Genomic DNA, 18693 nt, shown 5'->3' with positions numbered 1-18693 from the left:
TCACAACTTAGGATTTATTTATTTCCTAACCTAAAGGTGTGTCCACTATATTGAAATGCTGTTGGTACTGTGCATTAGCACAGTAGGGTCAGAAGCAGCATCTACAACAATGAGGTGCCCTACAAGTAGTATCTGGAGTTCCTCATAAGCACATTTTTCATATTATTCTAGATGTAAAATATCTAGCCCCTACCAGAGGGACAGATGAAGACTATGTTTTTCTGTCTCCAATTTCTGTAAGTCCTTTTTGAAACAAATGAGTTTTGTTCATAAATCAAAGAGTGACCTCTTTCCAACCTACCTATCCTTTTTCCTTTTCTTCTTCAGGTGCATAGATATCTAAAGGACTACATGTTATACTGCAATCCCTCCTGGCTTGCAGTCACTCAAGATGACTGAAATGCTTTGCTGGGCCTCAATCTAGCTTCCATATGCATGTTGGAATCTTCAAAAAGGTCCTCAGTGAATCTTCAATGCATACTGGGAGGAAATGTCCTCTGAGATCATTGGAACCCAGATGGTTTGAGGGTTTAAAGGTCAAAAGTAGCATCTTAAATTAGGTCCTGAAATTACTTGGCAGGCAATACAGTTGTCTTACGATAGCTGATGTATAAGAATATCAGGTTGAGTTGATCAAAACCAGTGTGTCCCAAACCTCCACAAGAACATAGAATACACTTATAGGAATTTTGAATGCTTAGCTATTGTCTTTAGACAGACCTAGGCTTACTTCAGCTTCAGTCCTAGATTATGAAGCAACCTCCAATAGTACATGAAACAACTTTTTAGCCATCTGTCTGTCTTTCCATCTGCCTGAGGATCCACCATTACCACCAACTCCATCATCAACAGACTTGCCAGTAGACGTTTGCCCAGGACTTGAAAAATGTTAAGTCTTCTATAACCATGGTTCAAACTGCCCTTTTACGTGCAGAGAGGCATGCTGGTAAAATCTTTGTGCTTCACTGCAATGATACGTTGTGGACACATTACTTGAACATCACTGAGAGAAGTATCAGATTTGTTGAGGAACTTCCCCAACAGCTGGAAAGCTGAAATTTGGCTCACACATAGTCCAAGAAACCCTGATTAAGCAGTTCTGAAAACACGGCATTTTTATGTCTACAAGTTGAAATGCACAACAGTTTTTAGCTCATAATAACAGCTAGCCCTCCAACACGGAGCAAGTCAAGCCATACATGGGGCTGAATGCTGGGCTGCAGGAGTTCCAAAACAGCCTCGGATTGGGAGGAAAGAAATTTGCAGTGGCAGGCAGGAATGCAAGTCTGAAAACGGGACAACCCATACATGTCACTTAATGCAACAGTGTGACACTTCCCCCTTCACTTGCTTTAACAATCTTGGCACTGGGAGAGAAATAATTCCCAGGGAGAGCCAGGAATATATATCAACTTGCAGAACACAAGCTGTGTGCCTCCATCGTACAGACAGATGACACAAAACAGGGAAATACCCACATGTGTTTGTTTGAAATAGACATCTAGTCCTGATTTCATTGTATAGCTCAGAATGAGTTTTTATGTATACTTGGATCTAACAATGTGTACGATCTGTCAATTTGCTAGCTTGGAAAGACCATCGCTAACAGGCTGCAAAGTTCCCCCCCAAAGTGAGCTGGCTCTTGAAAACAATGGCTAAGAGCAGGGGTCAGCAAGGTTTACCTCGCCTGGACCAGTTCACTCCAGTGGAGATCCCTCTGTGGGCTGGATTGCGATTTCTAGCACCTGCGTCTCTGCAGACGTGATTTCCGGCACAGTGGAAGTGAGTTGCCATGCCGTGCTGTGCTGTGCTGTGCTGGTTTAGCACAGTGCGCAAAGGCTCGCCGAACAGGCGGCTCAGTTCGGGGGCAGCTCGGGGGCCAGTTAAACGACCCCCATGGGCCGCTTGTGGCCCATGGGCCTTAGGTTGCCGACCCCTGGCTAAGAGCAACAAATCTCTACTGCTTCTTTAAACTTTTGCACAAGATTAAGCACATGAGTTAGGAATTTAAGCTTAGCAGTGGGTTCAGTGGCTTGCTGTTTCCTAAAGGGAGGCACTGCATACTTCCTTTTCTTTCCTGTTTCCTTTTTTCTTGCTCATCTCAGCCAATGCTGTCAATGCTGGACTTCAGCAGCAGCAGCACTGTGGGTTGCTGCTCTCCTCACCTGGACATGGTGCTTCTAAATATCTTGTCCTTTGCACCTGAAACATTATTTGCATTGGTAAGTACTTGATTATTTACCTAAGTCAACCAGAGTGCATCTTGATTATCTCTACTGCTTCTTCCCCCTCCCTATCCATTTCACGCAGGTTGGGAAAGGGTCACATCGTCTGATCCAACTTTCTATTTACTTTATTAGCAGAAAAGGGAGAGGTTTATATACACACAATTAGAGCAAATAGAGTTGTTCCGCTGGATCCTGTTTCAGTAGCATTTAGTCACATATTATATTGCTTAGGAGGCACCTTCAAGGAAATCTTTTTTTTTCCTGTAGGAAAATTAATGGATTTCATGGAGACAGGGGTTGTTGGTTTTTTTTACAACAAACATACAAACACAACCATTGTTCTTTATTATTAATCATGATAATATGGTTTTGAGCACAAAACACTTTAACATTCCTTTATGTCTGTGGGTGGGTGTGTGGAATACCTGCTAGTCCCATTTTACAAGTGGCAAAATGAGCCTGGAAGCAAATGAAATAATTAGGAGAATCCTGTGAGTCCCCATTGAGGTGGCGCTGCTTATTTCATTTCATTGAAGAACTGTAATCCTGTGTGAATGTTTAACTGTACAGGTGAATGGACCATTCATGTAAGCAGTTTTCTTTTTAAAAAAGCTTGCCACTGTCTAATAGTTCCAAGTGACTGTAAGCTAGTTCTGAGCAAGTCACCTGTTCAGATTCAAACCTAGTACTTGATTTGACATCCACTTCACACCTTGAGTGTACACCTCACATTTAAAGGACCCATGCATGTCTGTACACACACACAGAGCAATGACTGTGGTTGCCCAATACAGACTACAGCTGATATGAAATAGGACTAGGCTTGGGAAGAGCTCACTGGGTGACCTTAAGCCGTTCAGCCTCTCTCACTTTAACTTATTTTGTAGGGTTCTTCTGAAGGTAAAAAAAAAAGGGGGGGAGTTACATATTCCATACCCTTCAGCCATCTTAATTCACTTGTAATCAAGTCAATAAACAAGGCCAGCCTTTTTATACTGTTTCATTCTGTTTACGTTTGTGTTTTATGGTCCGCTGTGCAAACGGTTGCTTTTTAAAACTGTCTTAAAATTTTGTGGTGTTTTGAATTTCAACTTTTAAAACTGGGTTTTCTATTGGTATCCTATGCCATGACTTCTGCTTTGCGAGATTCTCCTAAAAAGTAGAGTATAAATAAATGCTTGTGAGAGAAGTGAAGATTTTCATATACCGTAGTTTAGTCAGCATGTGTCCCAAACTATGAGGTGCTAGTTTTCTCAGGTCTTGCACCTGTGGTGCCATCGTGCCAAAGCATTGAGCCTAAACCATTATATATTACTACTACTACTACTATTACTATTCATGGAATTTCTACGCCACCCTTCATCCAAAGATAGTGCTTAATTTTTTAGAAAAGAAAATGCGTGTCGGGTTTCAAAGTCCTCTAACCTCTTCTTTTTACCATTAGGTTGTGTGGACAGGTGTGTGGGTCGAGGACAACACGAAATAATTGGGAGCCTGAGGCAAAAAATAACAATAGCCATCCAAATGGTACCCTGAGGAGGCAGGAGGGCAATACCAATGAAGGAATTGCTATCTTCTAATAGTACCCTATTGTCTGAGACTGGCCTGCTGTGATTTGAAGAGAGATAGGCACTCTGCAAATGCTCTGAAGCACTTTGGTTGATTATTACTTCACTTGTTTCTGGATTATTGTCTTACGTTTCCAACTGATAGCAGCCACTGAACACAACTGCTGGGGTTTGTGTGCCCTGCTTGGGGATTCCCAGAACCAAGCCCAGTCTGGCCTGTCACTTCTAAAGATGGGCTAGCAGGGTCCCTTGGTGGCAGGGGGTGCCAACTTGAATAAAATACTGGGGTGAGGGGGGGCAGGTAAGCCCCACCCCACATAATTGATCCATGAAACTTTGCACAAATGCCATTGAAATGGCAACGCCCATCAACTGGGGGTGGGTGGGCGGTGGCTCCCTCAAATGTTTTTTTGGGGGGGCTGCAGGGACCTCTGCCCCTAGGAGTTGGCTCCTCTGCTTGGGAAAATCCAGTCAGAACATTATAAGTGGCAAAGGCTCTCTCGCGTGGGGTCCTCGTCCCATCCGTCGGCTGTGAGGGACCCCCAACCCCACATCCGCCCGCCTTACAGCTCCTCCACAAGTAGGGGAAGGAAGGAAGGATGGGAAAGGCTCTCTTCTTCTCTCCGACGACTGGGAAGGGCATCGATCTGCCGCTTCTCGCTCCGGAAGATTAGATAATGTAAACCAAACCCCGGCTCCTCGTCTTCGCACCCCGCCCTTTCCCGCCCCACCGAACACTAAGCGCGCCAGGCCGGGGCGAGCGGCCAAGCCCACGAGCCGCTGCTGGTAATCCCCCCCCCCTCAGCTGGCGGGCAGTGATGCCAGAGAGATGCAGCCCGCCGGGCGGGCCGAGACGAGAAGTGCGCGAGGGAGGCTGCGCGCCCCGAGGAAACGGCGGGAAGCGAGCGAGCGGGCCGGGGTGGGGGTGGGTGGTTGGGAAGGGGGGCGAAATGAATATTTCAGGCGGAGTTTCTAATTAAAGAAACTCGGGCTGCTGAGCCCCCCCCCCCTTTTCCTTCCTCCCTCCTCCCCCCCCCCCTTGAGCCGGGACTGCTCGTTTTACGTCTGCGGGGAGGCAGCATAAGAAGGGACCGGGGCGGGGGAGCCGCGAGGGAAGAACTTCAGTGGCTGCGAGGCGACTCGAGGGGCTGCAGAGCGGGACTTGGGGGAGAGCCGGCCGTCCACCCACTTGCAAGTCGATACCGTCTGAGGCGGCGGCGGCGGCGGCGGCCACCTCGCGGATACCCTATATAAGCCTCTATAAAAGCGCGGACATGGAGTAGGTGGCGGGAGAGCGGACGGCGTGCGCGCCGGGGAAAGGAGACAGAGCGCGGCGAGAGAAGCGAGGCTCCGGCCGGCGAGGGAGGGACGCCCCGTCACACACACCGCCTCAAAGGGCGAACGGAGGCAGGTAATGCTCCCGAGCGCTCAAGGAGCAGGAGACGACAGGGCGGACGCGCCCGGACGGCGGGATCCACCGCGCGCCTCTCGCCAAATTCAGCCGCTCTCTGGCCAGAGAAGGCGGCGGTGGCGTACTTGCGCTCGGGCACCTCCGGAAGGTGTCGCTCGACTGGCTCGACTCGCCGGCACGGCCAGCCGATTCACTTGCTGAGCAGCGAGGGGAGGGAGCCCGAGGCACCAAGCCGCCGCCCGGCAAGGAGGAGGGTCGAGCTGAGAGGGCTGTGGCACGGGCGCCCCGCTCGCCCCGTTTGCCTCCCGAGTCTTTCTCGCTGGTGGGGAAGGGAGGAGGAAGAGGAGAAGCCGAGAGCAGTTAAAGCCAAAGTTAAAGCGCTTCGTTGAAATCGCCTTGATTTCGACGGGTGGAATCTCGGCTCTTCTCTTCGCGAAATCGACGAGGCTGAGAAGTGCAGAGACAGCTCTGGCTGGACCGAGCCGCCTTTTTCGAATGAATGGGTCGCTCTCAGCCAGCCAGATGTTCATACCTCTCTCTCGCTCTCTTCACGCCGGACTTGCTCAGCCTGGTGCCTCCCAGATGCGCTGGCTGCGGAGAGTCGCAGACCTCAGACATCTGGGAGGCACCAAGCTAGCGAAGGCTGCTCTTCCTCGAGCATCCGCAAGCCACGTGGAGGAGGAGGAGGAAGGCGCGCTGGACATGGGAGGGCCGAAGGGCTTCCCAGACCCGCCGATGTGCCTGCGTAGGGTTTGGCGTCGGTGGAGAGAGGGGGTTTAGACTGGGGGACCTGCGGCCCTCCGGATGTTGCACTCCAGCTCCTATTAGCCCCAGCCCACCGGTCAGGGATGATAGGTCGAGGGTTCAGCAACATCTGGAGGACCACAAGTTCCCACTCCGCTGGACCAGAGCATCTGAGCCTGCGCGCGTCACTTTGGATTCTCTGTGTATGCCCTCGGATGTAAGCATGTAACCACTTGATAAATTACCTGCCGAGCGAAGAGGGGAAACCCCGCCACATTTCCTCATCAGATTACAAATTAGGGGGAGCAAAAAAGCGGCCAAGTTCTTCTCGGATCAAGGCATCCTGCTGGCTAGCCAAGCGCTTAGGGAGCGAGTAGACTTGAAAGACAGCGTCACTTGCGCGCCCCCCCACCCCCTTGCAGAATGCCGTGAAAGCTTGCCAAACTTTTCCAGGCAAGATTCTATTTACCTGCCTGGCATTTTGCACTAGCTTCTTGCGTTCCCCCTCCCTCGGCCTGCCTCTCCTTACGCAAAAACAGGTCTCCAGGTTTCCAAAAGGAAAAAGAGGAGGGGGAAAGGGGGGCGCGGAATCCCTCAGGTCCTTTGCTTCCCCTAGAGTTTGCTTTTCATATAAAGCCATGCTGATCTCCCATAGGAAGGGGGGGGGACAAGCAAGGCTGTGGGACAGGCTGCTGAGTTGGGAGAGGCGGGGTGCCTTTGGTGCGAGGCGGGCGGGAGGAACCCGTGCGGTCCCAGTTGCTGGACTTCATCTCCCATCACCCCCTGACCATTGGACATGCTGTCTGTGACTGATGGGAGTTGGAATCCGACAGCATCTCGAGGGTCCACGCTGGACCTCATCTCCGGAGTAAAGTGGCGTCTCAAGGCGCCCTTTCACCACTCGGTGGCACTGCCTCTGGCTGAGAAGCATTGATTCCCACTCTTGGGGCTTCCCAGTTAAGCGAGAGGGGTGAGTAAGCCCTTCCCTTCGTGCAAGGCTCCCTCGCGTGCCAAACAAGCAAGGAGGAGTTTCATCGCTGGCGCTCAGGCCCTGCTTTGGAAGCCGTGCGCTCAGAAGGGTGTCTTCTGCCAAGCTGATCTGAATACTCCAGAAAGCAGCTCCTCTGCAAATAAATATCTCCTAGCCCTCTGCTGCTTGTGGACTCAATGAGGGATAGGGTTATGCTTCTTCCTTGTTTTCGAAGTGAAAAGTTTATTGATTGATTGATCTCCAGGTCCCACCCACTGCTTTTTAAAACCAAAACAAAACCCAAACACCATGTGTTAAAAGTATTCGATATCCATCTTCCTGTCCTAAGCAAGCGTTCTTTAACTCCGTGGCACCAAGAGCAAAAGCAGTGAGTTCAGGACCAAGCGAGTGAGACGCGAATGCCGCTGGGGAATTCAATTGCCTTCTTCTTGCTGCTAGATCCTACTTGGCTAAAGAGCAGAGAGAGCTGCCAGCTGATTGTCTAGGTCCTCCCCCTCTTTTAAGTAAGAGAGAGAGGGAGAGAAGGCAGAGGTTGGAAAATCTGGGCACTCTCACCTTGAAGGGAGAATAATTGCTTTAACTTGCCACTCACTGTTCGCGTTGATGTGACACCCGGCAGTGACACTTATCTCTCCTCCACAGCTGGTTTCAGGGAGTGGACTCGGAAAGTGGCTCCATCTATCCCTCGTTTGACCTCGGAAGCGCCATGGGCCGATTCCTGAGATCTCCTGCGTTGGTGGGGCTGGTGCTGGCGATGCTTTCAGCGGGACATTGCGAAGAGAGACCCGAATCTAGCGCAGGGCTGAAGGAAAGGCAGAACCTCTTAAACCTGATCATGGAGATCATTCAGGAACTGAAAAAATACCACCTGGAGGAGGACGAGGAGAACGGGGTTCAGTACAAACAAGACTATCTTTTGGACCGGAGAAGGGAAGTAGTACCCGATTATGGATCTTACTCAGAAGAACAGAGAGTTGGTAAGTCAAATAATACTACATTGTGTTAGAGGAGACACTGCAACCTGTTACGTTCATTTTTCTTTTTGCGTTAAACTTTACAAAACGGGGAGCTCGGTCATCAAGCTGCCAGTTTGCATCTGAGAAATCTCGGGGGTGGGGGGAGGCTTGCAAATTGCTCCAGTCCTTAATTGTGCAGCGGATTCCTCAATAACCGCTCTGAAGGCAAACGCCAGACTAGCAAAGCTCCCCTCGCGTTGAACGAGGAATAACCATGCTACGCCCTCCTTCAGCGATCGATGGCGCTGAAGAGCAAATTAATAGGTTGAAATCCGAGAAGCATCATCTAAAGGAGATCACTTTGCGATGTATGTGCTCCGAGGCTCGCTAACAGTTCCTTGTCTGATACTCTAGTCTAGTCAATTGCAAATCTGAAACTCTGTTTCTTTTTAAAAGTTTTCCATAGTTCGAGGGTTCCCGTCCCAATAGACTGGTTTGCATCAGTATAAGGCAACTTCGTGTGCAAATCTACATTTGATTACTGCTAGTCACTCGGATATCTCCCACAGGTTTTCTGCTTCTTTAAAGTTTCTTTTTTTCTAGATTTTATCTTGAAGGTTAAGCAAATTTAAATTGCACTGATTTTAATAGATGAGTGAAGTAGTTATACAGTTCTGTATAAGGGGCCTGAAAAGCCCAGGGCTGTGACAATATACTGATGAGGAGAAATTTAGAACAAAGCAGGAAAAATATAATTACAAGTGCAAAGTATTGTATTGAAGAATGTTCTAAGCAGTTGGCTGCAGGCGAGTTTTTGGTTGACACCTGGAAACCTCCCTTAGCAACTAAATTGCATTGGTTGAATGAATATTTTTCAGTTTCTCATATGGAATGTGTTTTTTAAAAAAGTTATCTGAAGAAGATCTTTGAAGCAGGTCTGCTATCAGCTGTTTAGAGCAGTCTTCAGTACAACAATGTTTGAGCTATGCTATTGTTTGCAAGCTTCACGGAAATGAACACTTTGGAACTGGAATGATATTCTGTCATTTTCTGTAAACTTATTAAGGCTACTTGTAGTCATACCTTGAAAGAGTAGCATGGCAGGTTTTTCAGCTGCAATGCAAGCTTTACTCCACTCCTCACACTTTATCAACCAGAAAACAACCTCCAGCTTGCAAGAGGTTGAGACAGCCAACATTTTTTTTTAGTCCCCTCTAGGTATCCAACTTGTTCATTTGCTGTGGTTGTACATTGTTTAACTTTGAAATCTGCTCAGATAGGGGAGATAGCTTTGTGACTGGCACAAGGGCAAACCAATCAGCATTGCACATAGTCCAGCCCTTAAGAGGGAGGTGCTTCATGACTGATACAAGGGCCAGCCCATCAGTGCTGTCCAAAACTGATTTCAGCCCCCAACCAGAGCAGCAGCTATCCCGCCCCAATTCTCCAAACAAGGCTGTGTATATCCATAAGGTATGCAGAAAATGTGGCAGCATACTCATTGCTGAAATGTAAGCAGTTCTCTCTCTTTCCTGCTACTCTTCAGAAATCAATAATAGTGCTTGTACTGGCTGGGTTTGTCTCTGTTATGTATTGAGAAATGCTATAATTATATTTCTATGCCTGTGTTTTTGACACCATAAACATGTTTCTGGAAAGAAGTCTTACCAATGGCAAATTTTCAGTTTAAGAACTGTCTGTTTCCTGGACCAGAAATCAGAACTAGTTGCAGACTAAAAAAATAGCCAATTTTAGTCGTGCTTATATCACTGGAACTTTAATTCTTTAAAATCATACTATTTGGCTTAACTGGCCATTAGTTACTCTGAAACAGCATTTCTTTGTTGGGGCTTAATTCTGCTGTAAATTATTTCAGAAATTTGGCTTTAGACAATTAGACTACAATTCTGTGTGTACTTTCCTGGGGGTAAGCGCCATTGAATTCACAGGATTGCACTGTCAAATCTTACGTATAATAATAAAAGATTTGCAGACTACACTTGCAAGTCCCTTGAAAATGGGAATTTAGGCTTATCATAAATACTTGTCAATTAGAGCAAATATAGTTGATCTGCTGGGTCCTGTTTGAGTAGTACTTAATCATATATTATATTGCTTAGGAGGCACCTTAGAGGAATGGGGAAGATTTAGACCACACCCCATGGGTGGCACTGAATTGCTCCCCCTCTGCAAGTAAATGGCAATAAAGCACAACAGGAAAAGAAAAGGGGAGATTCCAAAAGGCTGAAAAAAGTTATATACTGAAAAACACCCAAAATTCTGATGCATCTAGAACTTGGGAGGTTTTCCTTGAAAGAGTAATTGTTGTTGACAAAGTGAGAGTTCCTACAGAGAGTTCTCAATAAACACAGTACTCAAGTATACCATTGCTATTGAGCAACAATAACCAGGCAGTGGGTGCTAAAATTTTCAGAGAGTGAAATTTCACTTGCAAGGGTTCCACATGCCTTTGTAGATTCACTCTATCTGTAGTTATTCTAATACAACAACAACAATCTTTATTACAGTCCAGAGACCCAACAGTTATTCTAATAAGATGAAGATCCTCCCTCCCGCTCCTGTCAGCCACTATAATATGCTAATATCAGCTAATGTTTAATAAGATTTGCATCCAGATCTAAACAAGCTCATTTCAAAGTAAATTCTCAAAGTAATAAGGTTGCTTGGGATTGCAGCTTTGGGTTGTATACAATACTGTGCATTCTCTGACTTAAAATGCTGAATTACTTTATAAATTTCCACAATTTTCCACAATATATGTGCAATATACACAATTCAGCTAGTCACAGGGAAAGCAAGAAACTTTGCAAGACCCTGAAATCTAGGTCAGGTACCAGGCTTGGGTGACCCATTGGTGATGTTGATGGACAGCCATGGTGCTGATGCAGATTCCCTGTCTTGTGCTCGGATTGGGTCCTTCTGGCACCGGTGAATGGCAGAGGTGCTGCCAATTGGCCCACCCCTGTGGGCTTACCCAACAGCACCAACACTCTTACTTGGGGAGCAAAAGTGGCTACTAGTTTGAATTTGTGCCTGGTGGTCACCATTTAAAATTCCCTACACTGCAATGCTCCAGAGCACCTGGCAAATTCTGCACCATTGCGTTATGAGAAATATAAAATGGCAGCTGTCCAGTACTGATCAGAATCAAACAAATGCCCACCTCTTCTAGGAAACCCACCATCACCAATACAATCGCTTAAGTGGCATTGGCACTAATCGGTGACATGTATAGCAGGAGGTCCAGGCAAGGTAAACATCAGCACCACTGGTCTCTTCCAGAGTGTATAACCCCCAGTCTCTGCCCAAGTGTGCTGGATGTTGACTTGTTAATTGAATTTGTTAGTTGAATCCGGCCTATTATGTAGAAGAAGCCTGTAAAATTATAGAATTTGTTGTTTATTGTGCTGGATATAGGTCAGAGTGTTGGTCTCTCTGCTACATGGAAAACACCCCTTCACACAGTAAACTGGCACATTAAGAACAATCATCTAAATTTCTCCCTGTACAAGATTTTATTTTTTGTTTGTCAGGCAGGCGGATGAATGGTTTTAAATATATATATAAAGAGAGGAGCACTCAAAAATATGACTCCAGCTGCAGTTTGAAATCATAGAATCCACCACAGTCTGCATCAGCCTTCCCTAACATGGTGTTATTCATGTTTTGGGCAACTTTCGTGAGGAATGTGTTAGAAACAGATTTCACACTGAAAACCTGCTTAACTAACGGCTTGAGCTTGATGTAGAACCACTGTGCAGCACTTAACTGGAGCACAACAGCTGAAGTAGAACCTGTTCTAATCAAAATAAAACTGTGCTGAAGCAACTTGCCAACTTCTGAAAGGCTTTTCCCCAGCAGTCTCGCTATCATTGCAAGGAACTACTAGCCAGAACTCTACCTATCAATCATCTAAAGCCTGACGGTCCCCGGAGGGACTTTTGAAAGAAACGTCTAAGCATTTAAGGTGGCGCATGACACAATTAGGTCAAATATTATAAGGTCAATTCAACTGAGCTTGACTATGCTTAGAAGTACTGTAAATAAATGGTGAATTTCGAGAATGTCTAAAACTTACCAGTGAATCAGATCTGGTTGGAAGTAGTTCTGACTTTAAATGCAATAAAGAGGTCCCAGGAGAATTCAAAGGCCACTTAGGCATTCATTTATGGTAAAAAAAAGACAAGTGTAGCATTTCATGTGCAATCAACACGGATGTCTTAATGTAAGTAACAAAAAGCAATAAAATGTGACAGTAAATCAAGGAGACAGCCACAAGGAGCTAAAGAGGATTTCAACGAACTAGTTGCATTCCCCTCCATTTAACACAGGATGTGGGAAAGCAAACCACATGAGTAAGAAGCAAGTAAATTATGTTGTTCTCCCTTACAATACTGTGGTTACATTTCCTGAAAATATGCTCCTATTCAGTCAGTTTCTCAGACCGTGCTTGATGAACATTTGTCCTGGATAACAAAATGCAATTATTTGAGAGGAATTGAGCTTAGGAACTAAATAGGACACTGCAGATTCTGTTATGCCAAACTCCAGGTTCTTCATTATGGGTGTCTATACCTTTGTATCAGTAAGTGTACAGTCATACCTCGGGTTACAGATGCTTCAGGTTGCGTGTTTTCGGGTTGTGCACTGCGCCGAACCCGGAAGTACTAGAATGGGTTACTTCCAGGTTTCGGTGCTCGCACATGCGCAGAAGCCCCAAATTGCGATCTGCGCATGCGCAGACTGTGGGTCTGTGGGTTGTTCGCTGTGGGTTGCGAACACGCCTCCCGCACAGATCACGTTCGCAACCCTGTATGTGTAAAACCACATGATACAAATTTCTTTGTTAACATGAACATGGAGCAACAGCTGGTCTCTGACATGTCAGCAGATTTGCATGTTTTACTGACACTCCCATTAATCATCACATACCCAAGCAGTGGCACCTGTGTTTCAACAGCTCAACTCAGATGCACAAACATGGTGCAGTCTGAATGTCTAGAAAGGTGACTCGGAAACTACTAGTCCAGAATGCGGCATCTAGACTGATGACAGGGAGTGGCCGCCAGGACCATATCACACAGGTCCTAAAGGATCTTCATTGGCTCCCAGTATGTTTCCGAGCACAATTCCAAGTGTTGGTGCAGACCTTTAAAGCCCTACATGGTCTCAGCCCTGTACACCTGAGGGAGCGTCTCCACTCCCACTGTCTAGCTCCAAGGACCTTATGGCGGTTCCCTCACTGCAAGAATGAAGTTACAGGGAACCAGGCGGAAGGCCTTCTCAGTAGTGGCACTCGCCCTGTGGAACTCCCTCCTGTCAGATGTCAAACAGATAAACAACTATATGATTTTTTAGAACACATCTGAAGGCAGCCCGGTATAGGGAAGTTTTAAATATTTGGTGTTTTATTGTGTTTTTATATTCTGCTGCCCAGATTGGCTGGGGCAACCCAGTCAGCTGGGTGGAAGAATCATAATGATAATATTAGGTGTTATGCAAACTAACAAAAGATGTTCATGGACTTGGAATTCCAAAATGTAGGGCACATTCATATTGTTCAGTTAAGGTGTCCTGTTTCCTCCCCCAATTACATCAGAAGAGCTAAGCCAGGAGCAGCTAGAAGAGCCATGGCATTCTTACTTGTGAAGAAAGAGATGGGCAGCCAGAGTGGAATCCAATGTACCACTAAATCTCTTAAAACTTGTACATACAAGAGCTGCCTAGAAGCAAGAAACATTTACATTTGGAGTAGGACAGAAGCTGACTGCTTTTGCTCAAAAGCCATCCCACTTGATTTCAATGGCACTTGCTCCCCAGAATTGTGAACAAAATTAAATTCAATCCCAGCTGTCTTTAACTCAAAATATTACTGATTTTAGTAGGTGTTAAATGCTATTAACACTTGGCTAGGTGTATCTAGGTGGGGTTTTTTTTTAGAAAATGAGAATTTTACAAAGGGCAAATAATGAGCCTACAATTGGTTTTTAAGATCCATGAAAATGCCACTGCCTTTTTCAACCAGTTTAACATCTTAAAATGAAAAACCTCTGGAAGCTAAATGTAATTATTATTATTATTATTATTATTATTATTATTATTATTACCCCTGTATATAAATGTACAGAACATGAATGACGATTCTGTTACAATGTCCTTCATTCCTTTTAACAGAAATAGTTCCTAGAGATCTGAGAATGAAAGACAAGTTTTTAAACCATTTAACAGGTAAGCAGAATTTAACATTCTATCATGGTACTTTTGTCTGTAATTATCCTCATATGGTACTAATTCAACTGATCCGCTAATTCTTTTCTCCCCCAGGTCATCTTTATTTTGGTCCAAAATGCACTAAACACTTTCATAGACTTTACCATCATACAAGAGACTGCACCATTCCTGCATGTAAGTGCTATCACCCAAGAATCCATTGCCAGACATTTAATTTAGTTGCATTTAATAAAGAGCTGTCTTTCAATGCAATTATTATTCGGTTTATTTAAGGAGTTTGTGGAATTACAGTAATTAAAGAGACTGCTGTATAGTGAGACTCAAATGTCAATATTCAGGGATGTATTCAACTCGCTTTTACACAAGAGTATATGCAGTGAAGCAATGGACATAAGCTAGTCATGGTTATTAATTTCAGTGGGTTAGTTGAAGACAACCAGCAGTACCTATAAGTGTGAACTATGAGTTTCATCTTAAATTTCTTAAGCATAGGGCAACATCCAGCATCATGTGAGCAGACGTCTCCCTACAGATCTGCTTCATAGGGTCTTCCAACCACCCAGGGCAGATGTTGGGAGTTTGCAAGTGGGAGAACCCATTCTGTCAACAGCAGTCATTCTGCTGGTAGACAGACACTGTTGGATTTCACCCACAGAGTTGCAACCCACGGGACAATATTTTAAGTGCTATTGCTGTGACTCCTGCAAGAGGTCTCATGGCTTTAACTATCAACTTAAAACGTACTTTCCGCAGGCAGCTCAAATTTGTATGCCAATTATCTGTCAACTCCTTTGCCTTTGGTTTGCAATATAGTAACTTGGAACTTAATAGTACATCAGATAACAGACATTAAAGAATAAAATCTGGGTTTGCAACACTGGGATATATATATATAGAGAGAGAGAGAGAGAGAGATGCACAAGCAGTTAAGAAGTTGTTTAACTGGCAGAAGTCACAGCTAACAGCAATGCCACACTTATTAAAATGATGCATTTCCTTACATTCCGGGGATTGCCCAAAGCCAAAATCGCATATAGTCAAAACACACTGGGTTCAATGGTGGGTGGGATTGCCAAAGTCATTTCTCCAAGAGCCCTGGCCCCTTTTTATTTTTCGTCATGCATGTAAAGCTGAATGTGCACAAGTTAAATGCCTGTAAATTGCGGGCTTACTGTACACCCATAATCCAAGAGCCTAGGAATGATAACTATGACTCTTAAGTATTGCGTTTGGGTTCTTCTCCCCCCCAACCTATGCACACCATTTTGGGGGAAAATATATTATATAGTTATGAGGTAGCACTAATTGAACAGTTCCCATCCAGCTGGTTTTACCCTGTTGCACATCACTGCTTGGGCTGCTGATTAGTTTCTCAACAGATAGCTGATAGATTATATGAGTGTGATCTAGGGAGGAGTACTTAATGGTGCATCTTTAATGTCTGTTCCCCCAGTAGCCTTAGCCTGACTTGGCAGCCATTTAAATACCTTGACTCACATTTTGATTGTTTATTCTTGGCAACTGTGCATAAAAAAAACTACTTGCATGTGCAAGTCAGACACATGTCATTTGCTGTATTAGAGAAAATTACTAATTCTACTGCCAATCACAGAAGAATTAATTCCCTTACTAGATTAACTGTGTTTTTGTAGTATCCAAAAACCGTAACAGCGGGGCTTTTACACACACATTAATGTTTTGGCCTTCAAAGTAGGTTGCAGAACGATTTAAATCAAATGTGAAGGCTCCCAAAATAGTTTCTTTTCAGGCTGTAGCTCACATAAAATTGATTACCTGAATGAATTTTGCAGGTATGCATCTTTCATAAGCTTAGTAGTTTGATAAGCAGCCTAAAAGTTTGATCCTTGCCATTAGATTTTATGAAGTCTAGAGGTTTCACAAATTGCTCACCTTCAGACAGTAATATGAACAAGCCCTTTCTCTGCACATGCAGTCTGTATGCAAGGCTCTAATTAAGCAGTTTTCCATTTCATACTATGCTCACCAACTTTGGAACAAGTCATGATATTAAGCCATGGTTTGAAGCTGAGATACTATCCTAGCTCAGAAGAAATGAGAAACTGCAGTTAACTGAAGACTTTCTGATTGGCTTGCTCACATCAGAAATGGAGGAGCAAAGGGCCTGTATGCATAGATCAAATCCTTGCTCATATCTTGATTTATTAACCTAGAGATATGATTATCTTACTGTGAACATTTCATTGTCCCATATTCAAGCTTTCCACCAAGTGTACATGTTATATGAGCTGGGACCAATCCTGACTGATGTATATACAGTAGCAGATACAAGTTGGCAATATTCACATTATTACATTTTTGTACACACAACTAAAATGTAATCTGTGGCTCAAATAAAGGGCAAGAAATTCAAACTGAAGATGAACAGTGCTCTAGTTTTTATCCCCTTTGAGTTTTCGGTTTCAGATTATTATCAGTCTTTGCTAGTTCATTGTAGTAGAAAATGAGAATTTTCATTTTATGGAACGAACACCACAATTTTATTTGCTATCCTGCATACCTAAGCTGTCCAGGCATGCACTGCAGCTATTTCTCCTGTGCATGTTCATAGCCATGGGAGCGAACTGTTTACATGTGCACGTCTGTTTCTTCTTGAGAGGTGCTTTCTTCCAGGCCAGTCTGCATAGCATTATACACGCAAAAGCATATAAAATCCCTTTAAAAACTAAAAAAAAAATCTCATTTATACAGCCAGATTTCTAAGCAAAGAATTCAAACTTATAACTTAAAAATAAATGGTTTCAAAATGAATTGCAACAGGCTTGCAGTTCCTTGTATAACCTTACAATAAGGAACTTAAAAAAAAAAAAATCAAACCCTCAAGTTATACCGGGTTGTTTGTTAACTTCTATTTATGATCTTTTCACTAGACTATAAAAGATGTGCCAGGCTTCTTACTCGGTTGGCAGTAAGTCCAATGTGCACGGAAGGATAAGGTAAGCTTTTTGAAAGGACCAATTGCACACTGCCTGTATATGCATAGCAACATCACCATTGTGGATTTGATACAATTAATGAGCATTGCGCAATAGCTCTTTGGAGAAGGTATTCCCCTTTCAGAGAGAATGACACAACACCCTTCACTCGGCAAAATACCAGCCATAAATAAAAGGATACCCCCTACCGGAAAGCAGCATAAAGACTCTCAGACATCAAGGGTGAATTCATAGCTGTATGCAGTTAGCAGATAGTGAAACAAAGCACATCCAGGCACAGCTAATTTTCAGGGGCTGAGTCAGCATCCGTTTCTATGTATTGACACTGGGTCTCTATTTAAAGTTACAGGTTGATTATGCCATATTTGAATGCAGCTTAAAAATATACATGTAGGAGCGATTAATCTATCTATAATACAGTTATAATGTAGTTGAAGCATGAACAAACGTTATGTGCATTCAGCTGAATCTGTCTCCAAAACTGCACATTTATATTTCACTGAAATACCAACTTAACAACAGTAAGCAATATCAAGAATCAAAACCCAATTCATTTCTCTTGGAATCAACACTGAGATTGAGAACCTTTTCAGCCCTTGTGGTCAGGGATGATGGGAATTGTAGTCCCAAAACATATGGAGGGCCGAGTTTGGGGGTGCCTGTCACATAAGAATGATTGTCACAAGTAGGGAAATCAGTGTATTTAAGAAGAAGTAAAAATATAGCGTAGGCCTTGGAGTATCCAAGAGCTGGTCTCATGAACTGTGAAGGCTTTATCTCACTTACCTAAATCCCTATCCCTTGACAGCAAATGGTAACCGACTAAGAGTTTTGCATGCCAGATTGTGCAGCACAAACAAAAGTGAAATATTTTGCTCACTTGAAAACCGAGAAACTAATATTTTGTGGTGGGCGGTGTTGTCTTGTCTTTGCTTCAGATGTTACTACTATCAAGGGAAAAAGCTATTATCAAGAACCAAGAGAAGTGCCTTGGAAACCAACAGGGAAATTGAACTTACCATCTTTGTAACATATTCCATTGTGAACAAGAGATTTATTTTTGCAAGTTGATAGACTACTTCCCATAAAATCTTTAAAACATGTGTTTTCTATTCTGTCACCACTGTTTACAGATACACATTTTTTTCTGGTAGTTTTTCTACCATAACAATTTAAAATGTTTCATACTTTAAGGCCACCCTATATCAGAAGTGTTGCATTGCCAAAAAATTCAGTGAATTATCAACCTCCCAAGTAAGAACATGTTTCATTTAGAGACGTCATGGGACACTTTCAAGGAAGCCTTCCTGTGGAGAAGGTTACCTTTCTTGCTTATGGAATTCAAACTGTTTGGTTACAAATGTTTCATAAATCTGTTATGGTGTACTCTTACTGAGTGCAAACTGCATGCCACGTGGAAGAGACAAACATGTTTTAAGTAAAACTTGGATTCTGCATCCACTAAAATGCCATCTGTTTCCTGTACAATAGAGGTATGAACATTCCAGCTAAATGTGCAATATGTGAATACTGTAAATAACATACATAATAAAGTGTTGGGTTTATAA

The 18693-nt window shown here is 44.1% G+C and overlaps 1 protein-coding gene across 1 annotated transcript; it reads left to right on the top strand.

Annotated features, from left to right (window-relative positions):
* The first annotated feature begins 4681 nt into the window (after nt 1-4681).
* On the top strand, nt 4682-18693 carry ALKAL2 (ALK and LTK ligand 2). Its single transcript, XM_083495787.1, has 6 exons — nt 4682-5207; nt 7585-7919; nt 14094-14147; nt 14244-14324; nt 17060-17125; nt 18064-18693. Exons 2-5 carry the CDS (start codon nt 7649-7651, stop codon nt 17122-17124), a joined length of 471 nt encoding a protein of 156 aa, XP_083351913.1. The 5' UTR covers nt 4682-5207; nt 7585-7648; the 3' UTR covers nt 17125; nt 18064-18693.

This window comes from Podarcis liolepis (assembly GCF_965112155.1).
Source record: "Podarcis liolepis genome assembly, chromosome: 3".
Lineage (NCBI taxonomy): Eukaryota > Metazoa > Chordata > Lepidosauria > Squamata > Lacertidae > Podarcis > Podarcis liolepis.
The sequence above is the reverse complement of the archived record's forward strand: the minus strand, read 5'-3'. Positions and strand labels throughout refer to the sequence as shown.